Raw genomic sequence first — 18962 nt, 5'->3', positions numbered from 1 at the left:
AGTGGGTGTCCGGGAGCAACCTCCTGCACTCGGACCGTCGGCTGCCAGTAATCAAAATGGCGCCGATAGCCTTTGCCCATTCCTTTGTGTCACAGGGCCTACCGGTGCCATTGGTCAGCCCCTGTCACATGGTAGGAGCACAAGATGGCGCCAATGGCCATGTGACAGGGACTGACCAATGGCACCGGTAGCCCCTGTGACATAGTATGTCAAAGGCTATCGGTGCCATTTTGAAACCGGTACCAAGGGTGTGAGTGCAGGGGATGGCTCCCGGACCCCCCGCTGGACCACCAGGGAGTTTTGATAAGTCTTGGAGGGGTCAGGAGGGTGGGGGGGGGGTTTGTAGTTAATTGAATTTTAGCGGGGGAACGAATCGAAATAGACGTATTAACGAATCGGGGCACCATAAGGACGAATGCAACGTATCTGCCCCCCGACGAATCCGAATCCCGAATGCAAAGTATGGCGTCCCTCTGCACATCCCTAGTGCTTACTCCATGCTTTCCTGAATTCCATGACTGTTTTTGTTTCTGCCTTCTCCACTGGTGACCATAGCATGCATCTACCCCCTTTCCATGAAGAAATATTTCCTGATGTTGCTCCTGAATCTAATCCTTCCATTAATATTTTTACAACTATAAAAACCAAACATTGCTCTGGTAACCCAATATAGGATCCCACTAGGATCCCTCCTAATGGGTGTGTCTCAGGAGCAAGGTCATGCTGGGCAGAGTAGATTAGAGCAGAGCTTCTCAGCTCTTTTTATATCAGGGCAGACTTTCATGTTTGCTTGATCCTTGTGCCGCACCAAATTAAATTTTAAAATGTCACATTAAAACAGCTAACAAACATTCAATAACTAAAAAAAACAAAACCTTGTTATAAATTTCCCAAAACACCAATAAAATATTTCAAAACAGCAGAAACATCAAACACCAACCAATAATTAAAATAAAAAGGATTTTAAAAACTCCTGCTCTCCATACCTGGGATATTTTGAATTCTAGTCACCCTGAGATTTTCATGTATTGGGGGAGAGAGGGCCACACAAACTTTATCTTTTCTCTGTCTCACACACACACACACAATAACACATTAATTATCTTATACACACTCTCTCGCTCATATACATGCCTATGCTCTCACACACACTCCTATCTCACATATACAGGCTCTCTCCCTCACAGATACATTATGGGGTAGATTTTCAAAAAACGCGAATAGGCGTACTTTTGCTGGCGCATCAGGCGCCAGCAAAAGTACGCTGGATTTTAGTAGATACGCGCGGAGCCGCGCGTATCCACTAAAATCCTGGATCGGCGCGCGCAAGGCTATGAATTCTGTATAGCCGGCGCGCGCCGAGCCGTGCTGCCTATTCCCTCCAAGGCCGCTCCGAAATCGGAGTGGCCTTGGAGGGAATCCTCTAACGCCCTCCCCTCATCTTCCCCTCCCTTTCTCTATCTAACCCACCCGCCCGGCCCTGTCTACACCCCCCCCCTTACCTTTCTCCGGGGATTTACGCCTCCCGGAGGGAGAAGTAAATCCCCGCGCGCCAGCGGGCCTCTTGCGCGCCGGGCCGCGACCTGGGGGCGGGTACGGAGGGCGCGGCCACGCCCCCGGACCGCCCCGGGCCATAGCCACGCCCCCGCACCCGCCCCCAAAACGCTGCTGACACGCCCCTGAAACGCCACGACGACCGGGCCCGCCCCCCCCCGACACGCCCCCGACACGCCCCCCCTCGGAGAACCCCGGGACTTACGCGAGTCCCGGGGCTCTGCGCGCGCCGGTAGGCCTATGTAAAATAGGCTCACCGGCGCGCAGGCCCTGCTCGCCTAAATCCGCCCGGTTTTGGGCGGATTTAGGCGAGCAGGGCTCTGAAAATCCACCCCTTTGTGTGTATGTCTATGATAGCCTGTATATGACGCATAGGCTTTCACAGGCACATACGCTCACAAAGGCACATAAACACAGGCTCTTGCACAGGTACATACACAAATCTGTCTCTCACACACAGGCACACACAAAAACGCTCACAATCTCTCCCTCTCTCTCAGGCACAAAGAGAAGCAGGCTCCAAATCACTCTCTCACAGGCACACACACAAGCAGGCTCCCAATCTCTCTTTCCCTCTTTCCCTCTCACAGGCACATACACACAAAAAGGCTCCCAATCTCTCTCCTCTCTCTCTCTCAGGCACACACACACAAGCAGCAGGCTCCCAAGCTCTCTGTCACACAGGTGCACTCACAAATAGGCTCCCAATCTCTGTCACACAATTGTACCTCTGCTCAATCTTTGTCCCCGCTGGCCTGGGCTCTGGTGGCAGCCTGCAGCGAGATTTCTATTTTTTTCCACTTCAGCCCCGCTGGCCTGGGCTCCGGCGGCAGCCTGCTGCAGGATCTCTGTTTTGTTTTTTTTTCATTTTGTCCCCACCAGCCTGGGTTTTGTCAATGGCTTGCAGTGGAATCTCTCTTTTTTTTTTACTTCATCTTCGACGGAGGTCCGCAACCACTTTCTCCATCATAGCTGTGTGCACTTGCGGGAAAAGTTGTGGGTGAGTGCACAGCTTAAAGGAAACATCGTTTGCCTCCAATGAGGCTGTGTTGCACCTGCAGCGGGTGCACATTGAACAACCAGCCTATTGGAAAGCAGGCTGTGGCAGCGGCAAGAGGACATTGGCTGGTAGATTATCACAAGCAAGGTAGGCTGGTTGAGGACTTGTGGAGGATCAAAAATTGCAGGTTGCATTGCAAGCCTACCGTGGGAGAAAGGAGGGGGAAGGGCAGGATGGAGCAGGTCCCAAGTAGAAATGGGGAAAGAAAGGAGATAAGTCTACCATGAGCTGAATCCCCTTTTTGCTTTCTCTCACTCTGCCCTAACACTTCCAAGCTGGTCAGGCTGCAACTTAAACACTGGCGCCTACTTCCTCCTGCAGTCCCACAGTTAAACAACCCTTGTTTGATCCACAGGGCTCTGTATCTATGGAGCCTGAGCATGATTCAAACATCAGCTATTAGAACCATGCGGCCCAATGCAGTTCTAAGAGCTGAGGTTTGAACCATGTGGGACACCATAGATACAGAGCCCTGTGGTTCAAACATGGGATGTTTCGCTGTGGAGTTGTGCTTGCTGAAGGAGAAGCCAATTTTTAACCTGCAGCCCAACCAGTTTAGGAGTGTTGGCTGACTCAGGCTGGTGTGGCAAAGGGGTAGTAAGTGATTTTTTTTTTGGTGTGTGTGTTGAGGAAGCTCTTGCCTCTCCTGATCAGAGGGATCAGTTCTGGGACATCTGCTGTTTAAATGATCTTGAAAACAGAACAACAAGTGAGATGATCAAATTTGCAGATGATACAAAATTATTCAGTGAATTGCGAGGATTGGAGAACCTTATGAGACTAGGAGAGTAGACATCTGAATGACAGATGAAATTTAATATAGAAAGTGCAAAGTGATGCACATAGGGAAAAAGAATCCCAATTACAGATGCTGGCTTCTATATTAGGAGTCACTACCTAGGAAAAGGACCTTGGAGTCCTTGTGGCTGATATGTTGAAATCCTCAGCTCAGTGTGCAGCAGCAGTCAAAAAAAATCAAACAGAATATTAGGAATGATCTGAAAAAGAACAGTGAATAAAACAAAGAATGTCATATTGTAGCAAATTACTATAATCCATATTCCTGTCCTCACAAACGTATGTGTTGGAGCCTTACAATGTGAACTGAGTTGCATCTGTATCTGAGTGTTGTGTTTTATACCTGTTAAATAGGGGGTTTTAACCCTGCGGAGACTGCAAGCCGCCACAGTCAAGATGAAGGAATATTAAAAATACATAAAAAATTCCTGTGGGCTCTTCTGTGAATGACAAATGTTCTGTAAGAACCAGCATCCAGCACTCACAGTGTTAACAAGTTGGGTAAAGGGCTGTACTCTTTAGCTTGCCCAGAGAACAGTACTACATAGCCTGCAGAGGAGGAAGCCAAAGGAAAGCCGGTAGACCATTTAAGGTAGGAAAGGTGCAATTTGGCTGGCTCTGTCAGTGTGTGCAGGGTGGGGAATGGCCAGGAGTTGGAGCCAGGAGCCAAGAAGAGAGGAGTGCATGTGGCAGCTCTGCAATCAGTTCTTTGCCCAAAAAATGAATTATCAAGAGGGAGAGACAGAAGTCTGCACTCTGAGGAAATAGAGAGACAGATAGCTATGCTTGCTTCATAGCCAAGCCTCATATAAAATCCCAACAAGGGACAGGAGTCAGGAGCTGAGAGACTGAAACACTTCCTTTCCAGAGATATCCAGGACCAGGAGTACATGGCTGGATCACCCTCATAAGAGACTGAGTTAAGTAATCTAAACTTTGCACAGAGAGCATCATATGAGAGGAGGGAGAAAGTTTATTTCCTTGCCTTTTGTCCCCAAATTCATTATCTCATCTTAATCATTTCAACCTTTCAATCGAAGTCAAGCATAAACACTTGCTGACAGGACCTGGGAAAGAAAAACTGGTGGATCATGGTCTTTCTGTGAAAGACTGAAATGAGGCCAGCTTTCTCTTTAGTAGCAAATAAAGCATTTGGGGATGCTCCCCAGTAGAGAGAAATCTTATACACACTGCAGGGCTCATCTATTTGGTCTGTCATCTAGCCAGCTCCACCATCAAAAGGGACTTGATTGTTTTTTTCCACACAATTTTGGGTTTGGGACAGGGTACACTCTTTACAAATTGGTGACACTGAAGTGGATCTGTTTCTACCCTCCCCCTTTTTTCAGTACTCAGGAGTAAAGATAATTTTTGAAAGCTGTAAACTTTACTACTTTTCCCTCTAACCTTTCTCTATTAGTGTTCCTATTTTTTTTACACTCCATATGAGTATGTTAGTTGTCCTGGCTAACAGGCCATACCCAGTGTTATTTTTGCATTGCTTGATATAAAATAAGAAAACTGCAAGTTTATATTACACTTCACTACTGTACTTTTCCCATTTAATTGTCTGGGTGGATTTACTGTCTGCTTACTTACATACTAGTAAAAAGGTTAATTACTCTTTTATTCTGGTGGGATAATTTTATCTAGTCTGTGGTACCACATGTGAGAGGTTGTTTGGGAAGGGTACAGAATCATGGTATTGGGGTGACTGAGATCCTGTCTCATCCCCCACTCAGGGGTACGAACCCAGGATAAATCATATTAGTAAATATAATTTCTCATGTGGTACTCCCCACCCCAAGCAGACCAAGGGAGGCCACAATATCTCTGTAGTTTCTATAGTGATCCATGATGCCACCATACCTTGAGCATTACATTCATCTGGTCACCTATCTCAAAAAGACATAGCAGAGCTAGAAAAGGTACAGGGAAGGGCAACAAAAATGATAATGGTGTTGGAACAGCTCCTCTATGAAGAGAGGTTAGAGATTAGAGCTTGTCAGCCTGGAGAAGATATGGGTTAGATGAGATATGATAGAGGTTTATAATATCATAAGTGCAGTGGAGTGGATAAATAAAGGACAGTTATTTACTCTCTCAAATAATGCTATGCATGGATGGATCTGAACAATACTAAGGAGACCTTCATGTCAGCAACATGCTGCAACTGCATTTGGATGTGAAGATATTTTTCCTCTTATAATTATTTTTCCTATTCTTTTGTTTTGATGATAATTTTGCATATCTGAGCTAGTGGGCACCAATGGTTCAAGAATGTATTGTAACCCCAATCACCAGGCACATAAAATGTCGAGAGAATCTGACCCAACAGGATGAGGGCCAGGCTCTCTAATTTATTTTGTGGATTCAACAATTTGGATCATGCAGATGGTAAGGTAGACTCTGTTGGAAACAATGGTGTAGACTACTTTTCCTTGGCTGGTCAGGAAGGCCATTGCCTATCCACTCCTCCTGGAACCCAATCTAATAAATAAATAAATCCCCCTATTTCATCATCAGTGCTGGCATAAATGAAAGCTCCAAAAATCAAATCATTCCACTTACAGGCTTAACCAAAACTCCCAACTTTATTTTTCCTGGATTTTTCGGGCCAGCAGCTATGTACATTTTTGCAACGGGTAAAACTGTCAGTACTGAATAATCAGAGTGTTATGAACCCTGCCCGCGGGTCCCCCCGCGAGCAGTCTCCGCTCACCTCTCCTTGCTTTCGCTGCCGTGCTGCTTTCCTGACGTGGCAGGATGCGGCCGTCGTCGGGCCTTCACCGCGGCCGGAGCTGGAGACCTTGCCTGCCTTCCCGTGGTCCGGAGGCCGCCCTTCACAGTCCTCTTCGCGGCTGGTGCCGCCACTGTCGTCCTTGACATCTTCGCGGCTGAAGGCCGCAAGCCCCGGTCTTGCCTGGCGGTGGAGCCGCCCTCGGTGCTTCCTGCAGTGGCAGGAGCCGTTGCTGACATTGAGGCCTGCTTTCCAGCGCAGCCCTGCCTCTCTTATGCTGACGTCGGTGCAGGGCCGCTGTCCACGGTCCTGCACAGCCTGTTTCCTGCTTCTCCTAGGTGCGCGGCCGCGCCTCTCTTCTATATTTAAAGGGCCCATGGCCGGATATGCCCTGGGCCGCACCTAGTGACTATTTCCTGTTGCAGCCCTATAAAAGGGCTGGTCTTGCCATTGTTCTTTGCCTTGCATCAGAGTGTCTTCAGTCCTGGAGGCTCTTGCCTGCTAGAGTTCCGTCAGGTCATCTGTCTTCCTCGTGGAGCTCCTCGTCTTGTCTTGTCGTCTCGTCATGCCATGTCTTGATTGCCTGAGGTCCCCATCCAAGTGTCTTGGTGTCTCATCTCCTGATGTCTCGCTTCCTGGTGTTCTAGCCCTCCTTGGTGTTCATTCTTGCTCTGGAGCCTTCTGTTCTGCCAGCCGTGGATCTCCAGGTGACGCAGCTTCATCATGGGAGATGCCGGCAGTGGACTGGTGTCCTGTGCTCCTGAGCCGTCTTGTCCTGCCAGCCTTTGTGGTGCTTTGGATGACATCTGGCTCCGTCGTCGAAGTTCTGCCTCAGCTGGATTCTTTCCTGTGCTTGTCCCGCTCTCCTCATGGTCCATGACCAGCCTCCTTGGGCTGTGTAGGGCATGTAGTGGGACAGGGTGGTCCGCAACCAGCTCATTGGGTCCGCCCGTGAAGGTGGGCTGAGTAGGGCGCCCTGAGAGACAGTGCCAATGTCTACCTGCCCAGCTTCTCGTCTCGTCTGGACGTTGTCAAGTTCCTCGTCTCATTTCTGATGTCTTTGCATCAGCCCTGGTGTCATGTCTTCAATAGCCTTGGTGTCATGTCTTCGCTTCAACCCTTGTCTGTGATGCCGTCCCATCAACCTTGGTGTCATGTCTTCGTGTCAAGGCCTCTGTCTACCCTCATCCTCAGGCTGGCCTGCTCCTCTATGCCAATCCAAGTGGCAGGTCCAAAAGGGCTCGGAGCGGTCGGAGGACCGTTCACCTACCAACATCATCTTGTTGTTGGCGCTGGGAGCTTACAGGCCTGGCAGAGGGTAAGACCGTGTCTCTGCCATCCTGGGACACGTCGCCAACCCTTGGTTCGGTCCTGGATCTGTCTGGGGTCGGGCTGAGGCCCAAGGGCACACTAAAACACCCGTTACACAACACAGAGTTCATAGGATACACATTCAGAATAAAACATACACTATAATAAAACTATCTGGTACCCCAAGGGTTAAAATACCATGCTACCAGTCCACTCTTGAACAGAAATTAGATCTTTTCCATTTTCCATTATTTCCCTTGTTCCTCCCTATAACCTCTGGGACATATAGAGGTCAATATTCAGCACCACTTAGCCAGATAAGTTTTGATTTCTTCAGCCAAGTGGCAGTGGATGAATATCTGACCAGGATCAGCTGCCACCATTTAGCTGGATAACCACTTATCTGGCTAAATAGTTAGCTGCTAAGTGGTGGGCGGGGCATGAGCATAAGTGGAAGGAGTTCAATTAGCCTGATAAGTTATATAGCTAATTCCAATATTCAGAGTTAGCAGAATAACTTATCTGACTAACTCTGGTTGTGCTATAGAACTGTCCTAAAGTTAACTGGATAAACTTATCTGGGTGACTTTTAGATATTAGTGTGTATTCAGTGGTGCAGCCATGCTGCTAAATATCACAACTAAGTTAGCCTGTTATGTTTATCAGGCTAACAACTAGCTCAGCTGAATAGCGACTGAATATGGACCTTAGAATGTACATCCCCAATACTCCTCTGGTTGCCCATACCCGAACCCGAGGCCTATTCACAACCTCATATCCTCAGGAACCTCTCTTCCTTCATCCTGGGCCTTACACTAGAAATATTGTTTGATTCACAGTTTTACACAACTGTCTGGGAGTTCACTGGGCATGCACTTAAACTCTTGTTGGTGAATATTTTCAAACACGTCATTCTCTTATTAGTCAACCCTGATGCAGACAGGATTCTTCCATGGAGGAGGAAGGAGGGTAACCGCCTTGGCTCTAGCCATTATCTTCAACTTCTCTACAGACAATGTTAATAATCATACTGAAAACAGATTGGTGTTCCAGCACAACTTTACTGAACGTTTTCTTCAAAAGTGAAACATGGTATATCCTACGATTTTCCTTCCTTTCGCATCATCAAGATATCAAAGTTACTTGTGGTAAATTTATGACTCTAGAGGTTCTTCCGTAATACAATCTCAAACAGATCCCTCTCTACTCTGGTGGTAGTTGGGGGTCCTTCCTGACGTGTCCACACTAGTAGGGTAGCTAACAATAATTTAACTCTCCATTTACCATACCTTGACACAGATGTCCTATATTAACACTTTACTCCTGGTGTACTTGAAGGGTACTTCTTTACTCCAATTCCTGGATATAGAACAGATAATTACAGTGTTTATACTCCTGAGGATTGACACTTCACTCCTCTTCTTTACTTCTTTTACTCCTCTTGGACAATGGATTCATGTCCAAGCTCTCGCCCAGATTTTGGATGTAACTCTCAGTAGGAGAGAAACGGATGAACAAGATGACATCACTCCCAATGTTCAAAGGGAAAGAAGGGTGGAAAAGTTTTCCTCAAAGAAAGTCCAACATAAGCCAGTTCTTCCCTCCTCAAAATGAAAAACACTCAATAGTCTCTGAGTTCTTCTCCAAATACAGACCCCCAAGGTGAAAGACACAGTATTTCTTCTTAAGCAAAAAGCGGGAACTCAAAAAAACACTCCTCACTCTCTGATGTCTAACTAAAAATCTACACATCCACAAGGGTTCCTAACCTTATACAGGAACAGGCAGCAACCACTACAGCAGTCTCACAAGGGGGTGCTGGCCCTAGATCCTTTAGTGAGATATCCATTCCTTTTCTGCCCCTCCAAACTTGGTGGGCTGCAATTGGTTGTCTCAGGACACTTAGGGGTAGATTTTAAAAGCCCTACGTGCATAAATCCTATGGATTTAAGCACGTAGGTGGGGTTACGCGCTCTAGGCCTATTTTACAAAGGCCCAGCGATGCGCGTAAAGCCCCGGGATGCGTCTAAGTCCCGGGGCTTCAAGAAAGGGGTGGGAAGGGGGCGGGGTGGTTCGGGGGCAGGGCGGGGCCAGAGGCCTCTGGCACAGCGGCCATTTGCCGCTGTACCAGGGAAGGGTCAGAAGGCGTGCGCAAGTTGCTACTGCTCCATTGGAGAAGTAAGCAACAAAATAAAAAAATCAACAGGTAGGAGAAAGGTTTAGAGGGTGAGGAGAGGAGGAGAGGAGGAGAGGGGAAAGGGAAGGAAGGTTAGGGTAGGTGGTACAGAAGTTCCAATTAAGGAGCGGACTGGGAGGGAACTGGGGAAAGCAGGGATGCATCGCCATGCAATATTTGTAAAACTGTATCCCCCCCCTTGCGCGCGCCGCACACACATGCGTGGATTACAAAATCCAGCGCGCATGTGCATGCAGCCTGCTGATTTTATACCGCACATGCTATAAAATTGGCGCGTCCATGTGTGCGTGTGCGCGTGCCTATTAAAATCTACCCCTAGGAGTAAAAGTGGTAAGCTAAAACCCCAAGAGTAAGAGAGAAAGGACACCTACCCAGGAAAGAGAGACATCTGCAAACATCACAGCTCTACAATCACCTATAAGATAAACTGATTTAACTTTAAAGAATCAGTCAACTTTTATTTTAACATCCACTACCTTGTCCCAGGAGCAAGCATTACACTTACTAAGGAAAAAGGAGCTAGAAACACACCACTACCTGGGCCTCAAGCTTAAGCTTTCCCCCACAAAAAGGACGCCTACCCCTTGGGACAAAGCGAGAAGGGAGAAGCACTAGCAGGAGCAGCCCCAGAGAAAAAATGGTTTGTGTGCCCTTGGGAAGCAGAACTCCCCAACAAAGGGTTACAAATGGTTTGCTCTTCTAATACTACTCTACCTCCATAATCTTTTCTATCAAATACACTTTACGTAGGGAACCCTATGGGGCCCCTACATGCAGTATTGTGTTTAAACTGGAACTGGAAGGTCTTCAGTCTGACAAACTGCTTAAATTTGCAGGGATTCAGCGAGTTGACTACAGTAGTAGTATTTTTCTCCTTACACAGCATCCCTAGTATCCTTGCTGAAAATATGTGAGACAGGTGGGGGCAGCGTTGATGTTAACTTTTTTGCAACCGAGGGGAAGACATTGGCATCAGCCATGCCCACTAGAGATGTGAATCGGAACTGAAATCGGAACCGATTCTGGTTCCGATTCACATCTCTAATGCCCACAGCCCAGGAGCAGGGGATATTCTAAACGGAATGGTAAGGAATGCTGGAGGAAGGAACAGAGGTGTAACTGGCCTACAGCAATATCTACTATTACATTAACGTCAGGAGTGTGAAACATTTTCCTAGTGTAGTCCTGTGGTTAAGTAATATTATGCCCCAGAAAGACCTGTGAACAGTGATCCCCTGTGGTTGGTCCAGGGTGTAAGGGGGAAGAATGTGAGAAAATCTAGTCTTCCTCAGAAGAAACAGAGAGGGGGGGGAGGGGCAGAGAGAGAGAGAGAGGGGCAAAGCCAAGGGAATCTGAGGAGGGAGAGGCAGAGAAATCAACACGGAGCTGGTTGCTGCTGCCACAGGCACAGGCTGCAAGGGAGAATCATGACATCCCTAAGAAAAGTAACTCCATGCCTTGAAAGGCATCTCAGATGTCTGCTAGCCCGGAGACGTATGGAGTTCGATTGGAACCTTGGGAATTAAGAGGTGGTCAACAGCTAATAAATGTCAGTATGGACTATGAACCAAGAATCCCTTGAGGGCACAATGGTTTATTAATGGAAGTAGGGGTTTGAACCAAATGCTCAAAATCCTCCTAGATATCTTCACTGGTGCAGCTGGTGTGGGATACAGGAGGGGTGATAGTACCCTAGAACTCACCTTTTTTCAGTGGGGTTCAGATCTTTCTGTAAATATTATAGGATATTTCTGCAAATAGCCTAAAATAGTTGCAAGTGCTACACTTTGGAAGACGCAGAGAAGTACTTCATGGATGAATCCTGCTATAAACTATGTAAATAAAAACAGAGAATTTGGGAACAACCCCACTGTATAGTTTACCATTTTGGAAAAATCCAACAGTATTGTGATATTGGGTTTTTTTCCTGAAGAGGATGCACTCTATTTATTTATTTATTTATTAGAAATATTAATTTTTTACCTATAACAAAATGTGTAAGGCAAATTGTAATATGATTAATGAAATACCATAATACAAACATAAAATAAGAGTGTGCACTGTTGTTTTTTATGTGTTGTTTTTTGCTTTGTTTTCATTTTTAAAATGGTTAGTTGGAATTTTTTTCATTTTTCCCTAATTTCATGGTTAGTGCACACCAAGTTCTGTTAATGTGCACTAACTGGACTTAGTGCACACTAAATCCAAGTTACTGCACACTACGTCCAGTTAGGGTGCACCAAGTCCAGTCAGTGTACACTAACATGAAACTCAAAAATAATGAAATGTTTGTGTTTGTTTTTTGTTTTTTTTTTTTGTTTTCATAGTTCCAACGAAATAAACAATGTCATTGACATTGTCTATTTCATTTTAAATGAATGCACATCCCTACAAATAAACATACATTAAAACACATGTCCAAGAATAAACATTTATCAACACCTGAGATCCACTACACCATCTGTTTGGCCTAATGTTTTAAGGACGCACATAGCCATGTCAGAGACTGTACCAAGAGACAGGTCCACTCAGATAAAACTTTCTTACCAAGCCTTTGAAAGCCATTAATAAAATGAATGAGCAGGCAGGACTTAGGATCAGTGCACCTGCACTTGCTGAGGGGTGAGTGCTGCTACAGTTCTTTAAACGCAAAGAAGATAAAAGCTACTGCAAATCTGTCCAGAAAAGAGTAGAGCAAACACTTTCCTTTCATGTCATTTAATTTTAATACAAAATCTTAGAAAAAAGCATATCTTACTTTGATTAAAGGATGAGGAGCTTGTGTTTCCCCAGGGTCGCATAGAAGATGTAAAAACTACTTTCTCATATCACTTTCCATCTTTGGTGCCAAAAGGTGTTGTTCACTTGTTAGTCATAGAACATATATTTTTGTCTCACTTCTTTATGCTTGAAATTTGACAGATTCCAACAATTACTGTAGGCTGCTATTCTATACTGACTGCACACTTCTCACATGGAAATCCCTGAAGTATTTCTCTTTGACTACCTATGAACAGGGAATAAAACCAACGGGGCCTAAAAGTCTTTCACAAAACTGCAGTAACTTTGGGACTGGCCCCTGTGGCTCAGTCTGAGGCTCCTGTGCAACAGGGCAGGCTGGGATCAGGTGCGCTCTGTGGGGGTGGGGGTGGAAAGCAGATGAGGGGCCTCTCTGACTGCCTGGCAAGGAGTCCTGCTGCAGCCCATGGGGGCAAGGGAGTCTATAAAATGAGAAGGGGAAAAAGGGAGGGGAAAAAAAAGCCGTGAGGTGCTTTGCACAAGCTATGCTTGTGGTAGCTTCAGTCAACTACAGCTACTTCCAAGTCCTCTTACCTGATAAAACATTGTCATTTTTTATTGAAGGGAACTTCAAAGTCATTTCATGCTTGTGCCTGTGAATCATCAGGTGATCCTCAGTGCGAAAACGCTGTCAGGCAAAGAAGAAGAAAAAAAAATAATCATAAAACCATGCACATAAAGAAGCACTACTGAAGTGTTCTCATAAATCTTTGGTTTGAAGTTAGAGTGTTAACTAAACTATTTACATAAATGCCTATAGTTGTCAGTAAATAAGAACATAAGATTTGCTATACTTGACCAGACCAAAGATCCATCAAGCTCAGTATCCTGATTCCAACAGTGGCCAATCCAAGTCATACGTACCTGACAGGATCCCAAAGGGTAGATAGATTTCATGTTGCATATCCCAGAGATAACCAGTGGATTTCTGCAATTTCACCTTAATAATGGTTTAAGGAGTTGTCCTCCAGGAACTTGTCCAAACCTTTTTTAAATGCAGCTACACTAATAGCTTTCAACTCATCCTCAGGCCACAAAGTCCAGAGCTTAATTATGCATTGCGAAAAAAAATATTTTCTATTAATTTTAAATGTACAACTTAGCAACTTCATTGAATGTCCCCTAGCCTTTGTACTCTTTGAAAGAGTAAACAGCTGATTCATGTTTAATTGTTCTACTCCATTCATTATTTTATAGACCTCTAACATATCTCCCCTCAGCCATCACTTTTCCAGCTGAACAGTCCTAACCTCTTTAGTCTTTCCTTATAGGGGAATTGTTCCATCCCCTTTATAAGTTTGACTGCCTTGTCTGTACCTTTTCTAATTCTGCTGTATCTTTCTTGAGATGTGGTGTCCGGAACTGCACACAGTACTGAAGATGAGGTCACACCATGGAGTGATACAGAGGCATTATAATATTCTCTGTTTTATTCTCCATTCCTTTCCTAATAATTCCTAGGATTTGTATTTTCTTTCTTTGCTGCTGCTGCACACTGAGCAGAAGATTTCAATGTATTATCAATGATGACGCCTAATGTGACTCCTAATGTGGGACCTTGCATTGTGGAGCTATTATTTGGGTTTCTCTTCCCTAAGTGCATTACTTTGCACTTGTCCACATTAAATTTCATTTGCCATTTGTATGCCTAGTCTCCCAGTTTTGCAAGGTCATTTTTTGTCATCAGTAAATTTGATCACCGCACTCATTGTTCCCATTTCCAGGTCATTTATAAATATATTAAAAAAACAGTGGTTCCAAAATAGATCTCTGGAGCACTCCACTATTCACCTTTCTCCATTGAGAAAATTTACCATTTAGACCTAATCTGTTTTCTTTCTTTTAACCACAATACGACATTGCCCTATTATCCCATGACTTTTTAATTTCCTAAGAAGTCTCTCATGTGGGACTTTCTCAAATGCTTTCTAGAAATCCAGATACACTATATCAACTGGCTCATCTTTATCAACATGTTTATTTATCCCCTCAAAAAATGTAACAGATTGGTGAGGCAAAACTAAATCCATGTGGGCTTTGTCCCATTAAACTATGCCTATCTACATGTTCAGCAACTTTGTTCTTTATGATAATTTCTACCATTTTGCCTGGCACAAAAGGTATATAGTTTCCTAGATCACCCCTGGATCTCTTTTTAATAACTGGCATTACATTTCAACCCTCCAATCTTCAGGTACCAAGTTTTCTATACCTACTGCGTCAATGCATACCCTGCTTGATCTGTGATCATCTTCAGGGCTGTCTTTATGGGGACAGTGGTGTTGGGGAGGGGGTGGGGGGGCAGAAATCAGGGAGATTGCCTTGGGCCTTATGCTTTCAGGTTGGGTGGGGGGGGGGGCTCTGCACATATGAGTTTCACCCAGAGACTCTGAGATTTTGTAGAAATCTCTAAATCTCCAGGTGCAGGGCCAGCTGAATCAGCTGCATGGGCTGGAAGGAAGAGGTGTTATCTCATTGGCCTGCATGAGCTGGAAGGAGGATGACGCATGCAAGAAGAGATGGCGTCATTGGCTCCCACGAGCCAGGAGGAAGAAGAGGAAGCAGCTGCAGATAAAATCGATGACCGAGAGGTTTAGGGGCTGGCTGGTAGAGACTGGGGGACAGAAGGGGGAGAGTGCTGGGGTCAGACTTGGGGAAGTGAAAGAGTAAGTGCCTTGTGTGTATGTGTGTGTGTGTAAGAGAGAGAGAGAATGAAAAAAAAGATAAAATTTGCATACCCTCTTCTCTTACCAATCTAGTTTTGGGTGCGGAGGAAGACTGAGAGAAGGGGATGCTGCTGGGCAGTGTGTAAGAGGTCAATAGAAAGAGAGAGAAACAGATGGTAGGTAGGAGGCCCTGCACAAGATGATTTGCCCCAGGCCCCACACCCTACTAGGTTCCGCTCTGATCATCACCTTTGTCCATATCACCATCCTCTGTATCTGTTCTCACCATGCCTGAATTCCATCACCCTGTGTGGCTACCACCAGTTCTTCTGGTAGGTGATTCCAGGTATTCACCTCACCATTGGCAATTGCAAATGGGTAGCAAAAGTGCCACACCAATCTCTTCTGCCTCACCCACACTCAGGAAGAGAGAAGAAGAGAGATTTCAAGGACTGCATTGGGATTTTGAGTGTCACTGGCAGGTTTAATCTGCTGGTGAAATCATAAAACCTATAGCAAAATCAAGGACAGAACACAAAACGAAAGGTCTATCAGCACCGGCAACGTTTCAGGAAGTAAGAAATGGTATTATTTCAATTAGAAGAAGCAGTTTCAGAAAACGTGTGGATTTTTTTTTTTTTTTAAATAACTAAAGATACCAAAAGTTGCAACTTCAGTTGGCAGATGTAATCAGTTCTGCTTTCTCAATGGGTTCTTAAGGAACAACAGTTTTTTATGGACAATAAAGTTAAGCAAAGCTAAGGCTGCAAGCTATGAACACAGTGCATAGAGAAACCAGCCGGAAAAGTATCATGACTTTGTAGCAGTTATTGCAAGAGCTGGTCACAGCATCAAAGTAACTAGAATCGGTTCATTGTGGTATGACTGAAATCTTATTCATGATTCATTCATCGGCTTCCTGTTTAGCTCTTTCTAAATCTGACAGGTAACTGTCTGCTTTACCGCGCAACCATGTTTAGCATTTTCCAGGGCTTTTTTATTTTTTTTTTATGAATGGATTGGTCTATTAAATCTATTTTTTTTCTCCCTCTACACATGAGATAGGGTGAAAAAGGAGGACTCCATTCATCAGGTAATGCCACAGCTGAAGCTCAATATTCCTAGTGCAACTCTGCATTCCAACTCTTGCATTACACAACTAGACCATTTTTCTTCCACGAAACCCGGAACCAGCATTCACAAGGGGCCATGCCAGCTGCCAAGGAGAGCCTGGGGAACAGGACCGCTCCCTCGGTGTGATGCTTGATTGTCCGGGGGGGGGGGGGGAAGAGGTCTTAGTGCGAGTGAAGGTGCCCTGCTTACACACCTCAGGGAAGCGCAGCCAGAGAGGGCTCCTGGAACAGCACAGGCTGCTGCCGGGGCCCAAGGCTTTTCTTTTGAACAGGTATGCTTATCTCCAGTAACTGCTCACTGCCGTTTGTAGTGAAAAACAAAAAAAAAAAAAAACAGCCAAACAAACTCCCGAGCCCAGACAGTGAGTCATCAATGTTAGGACTGTATCGTGCCATTCACAAAAGAGGGCAGGGAGGCAACAGCAGCAGCAGCAGAGGAGAAGGAAGAGACGGGATTGCTTTTTATTCATTTTGCCTTAAACATCCTTTTTTGACATTCCTTACAGATGACTTTTTTTGGGGGGAGTAGATGGGATGGGAGGACAGAGAGTGGTGAGATGTGGGGGGGGGGGGGTTACATTCCTTTCTGGAATCTGTAACTTGCAAGTTTAGCTATCAGATTACGTCCATAAGTACATAAGATTTGCCGTACTAGGACAGACTAAAGGTCCATCAAGCCCAGTATCCAGTTTCCAACAGTGGCCACTCCAAGTCAGAAGTACCTGGCAAGATCCCAAGGGGTAGTAGATAGATTCCCTGCTGCTTATCCCATGGATAAGAAGTGGATTTCTGCAACTCCACCTTAATAATTGTTAATAGACTTTTCCTCCAGGAACTTGTCCAAACCTTTTTTTAAATGCAACTATACTAATAGTTTTCACCACATCGTTTGGCAACGAATTCCAGAGCTTAATTATTCGCTGAGTAAAAAAAATATTTTTTCTTATTAGTTTTAAATGTATCACCTAGTAACTTCATTGTGTGTCCCCTGATCTTTGTACTCTTTGCAAGAGAAAACAACCAATTAACTTTTTCTCGTTCCACTCCATTCATTATTTCATAGACCTTAATCATATTTCCCATCAGCAGTCTCTTCTCCAAGCTAAAGAGGCCTAAACATTTTAGCCTTTCTTCATAGGGGAATCGTTTCATCCCCTTTATCATTTTGGTCTCCCTTCTCAGTACCTTTTCTAATTCTGCTTTATCTTTTTTGGGATGCAATGACCAGAACTGCACAGAATACTCAAGATGAGGTCGCCCCATGGAGCAATACTGAGGCATTATGATATTTGTATAGAGGCAAGTCAGTCAGTAATCAGTCAGAGATCACCTTAACATCCCTGTCAGTGAAACATGTCAGGGGCATGATGAGTCTTAAAGCACTATGCTAATTTTATACTTATTTTGCTTTCATATAGAATTACAAATTTCACTTCTCTGGCACAGAAGCGCCACACTAGGGGCATTCCAAGCCCTGCGGTGTGTCAGAGATACTACAATAGTGCTTCTCTTTAACTTAGCATTAGGGATGCCTGCAGGAGCAGTATTTGGTCTCTCCTACCGTTTGGCATTGTATTGCCATGTTAAATAACATCCCCAGCATCAACCAAACTGAGCAGTAGGAACCAGAATTGGTATTTACCTTTTATAGCAGTTTCCTCCTGCCTCTTTGTGCTTCCAGCTCAATTCAAACCAGCCTCTGTTGGGCTTATGCAGCCAACTGCCTTCATTCTCTGGTGCCGGGGGGGGCTCTCCTCCATTTTGTAACCACCCTCTTCCTTGTATGTCTAGCACAGCCTTTGTAAGGACAGTCCTTGGCCATGGGCCACAGACCATGACTCCCTCCAGAACCTGGTAGGTATGCTTCCTGAGACCTGCCACTAGGTGTCACTTCTGTGCTACAGCTGGGACACCCTCCCTACGCTCTGCTCCCCTACAGGGCCTGTGAACGCTGCCTTTGCAGAACCTGCTGGCCGGAGGAACAGAAGCTGGCTCAGGAATCAAACCCAGGTACCTCAGCATGGCAGCACTGCCACTAAGTCCGGCCGACACTACTTGTAATAATTTCTACTCCGCGCTCAAAGTACTGGAATCGGCTAGCTGCATATTTGGAGATGGAAGAAATGCATGAATGATGTGTTGGGTTCTGCTTACCTGTGTGGTGATCCTTTGGGATCATTGACCTTAATTCCAAAACCTTTTTTAAGCTAGGAGTAGGAGTTAGGTAGTAGAGGGAAGGGTGCACCTCTTCAGAACAGCTCCTCCAGTGAGGTTGCTGGAATGGCTAGCCCATGATGGTGTAAAAGCAGCTTGCATCCTGCATAGCTAGGTGTGGTATTTTGAGTTAGCAATTAAAGGCGCAAGAGTTGATTTTCTTCCTAGCGTACTAGCCCTGCCCCATGCCCCCGCCCCCAAAATTTGGAAGCTGCACTGAAAAGAGCCAATTGCCTTGCTGGCACCCAGTCTATTCAGAAAGGGTGTCCCAGAGCTGTTGAAGGGATTTGGGGCTTGTTTTGGAATTTTTACAAGACCATTGGTTCTTGGTTTTGGAAGGGATCATGGGGAAGTCCCCTCTTTGAGATAGCCAGGATAGGGAAGACTCTGCCTGTTCCACTCCAATCCGAGGGTGGTATCCAGTGGTGACTTGCTGCAAGAAAATTCCAGTTTGGGATTTTTTTGAGTGAAGAATTTGTTTTGAGGATCT

General features: G+C 45.4%; 1 protein-coding gene across 3 annotated transcripts in view; it reads right to left on the bottom strand.

The window, feature by feature from the left end:
* The window catches only part of CREB5 (cAMP responsive element binding protein 5), an 881413-nt gene that overhangs the window by 696629 nt on the left and 165822 nt on the right, over nucleotides 1–18962 (bottom strand). For all 3 annotated transcript variants that reach the window (XM_029589189.1, XM_029589190.1, XM_029589192.1), the window contains exon 3: nucleotides 12994–13087. In XM_029589189.1, coding sequence (XP_029445049.1) covers nucleotides 12994–13087 — 94 coding nt within the window. The remainder of the gene's footprint in view (nucleotides 1–12993; nucleotides 13088–18962) is intronic.

This window comes from Rhinatrema bivittatum, chromosome 2 (genome assembly GCF_901001135.1).
Source record: "Rhinatrema bivittatum chromosome 2, aRhiBiv1.1, whole genome shotgun sequence".
Taxonomy (NCBI): Eukaryota; Metazoa; Chordata; class Amphibia; order Gymnophiona; family Rhinatrematidae; genus Rhinatrema; species Rhinatrema bivittatum.
The sequence above is the reverse complement of the archived record's forward strand: the minus strand, read 5'-3'. Positions and strand labels throughout refer to the sequence as shown.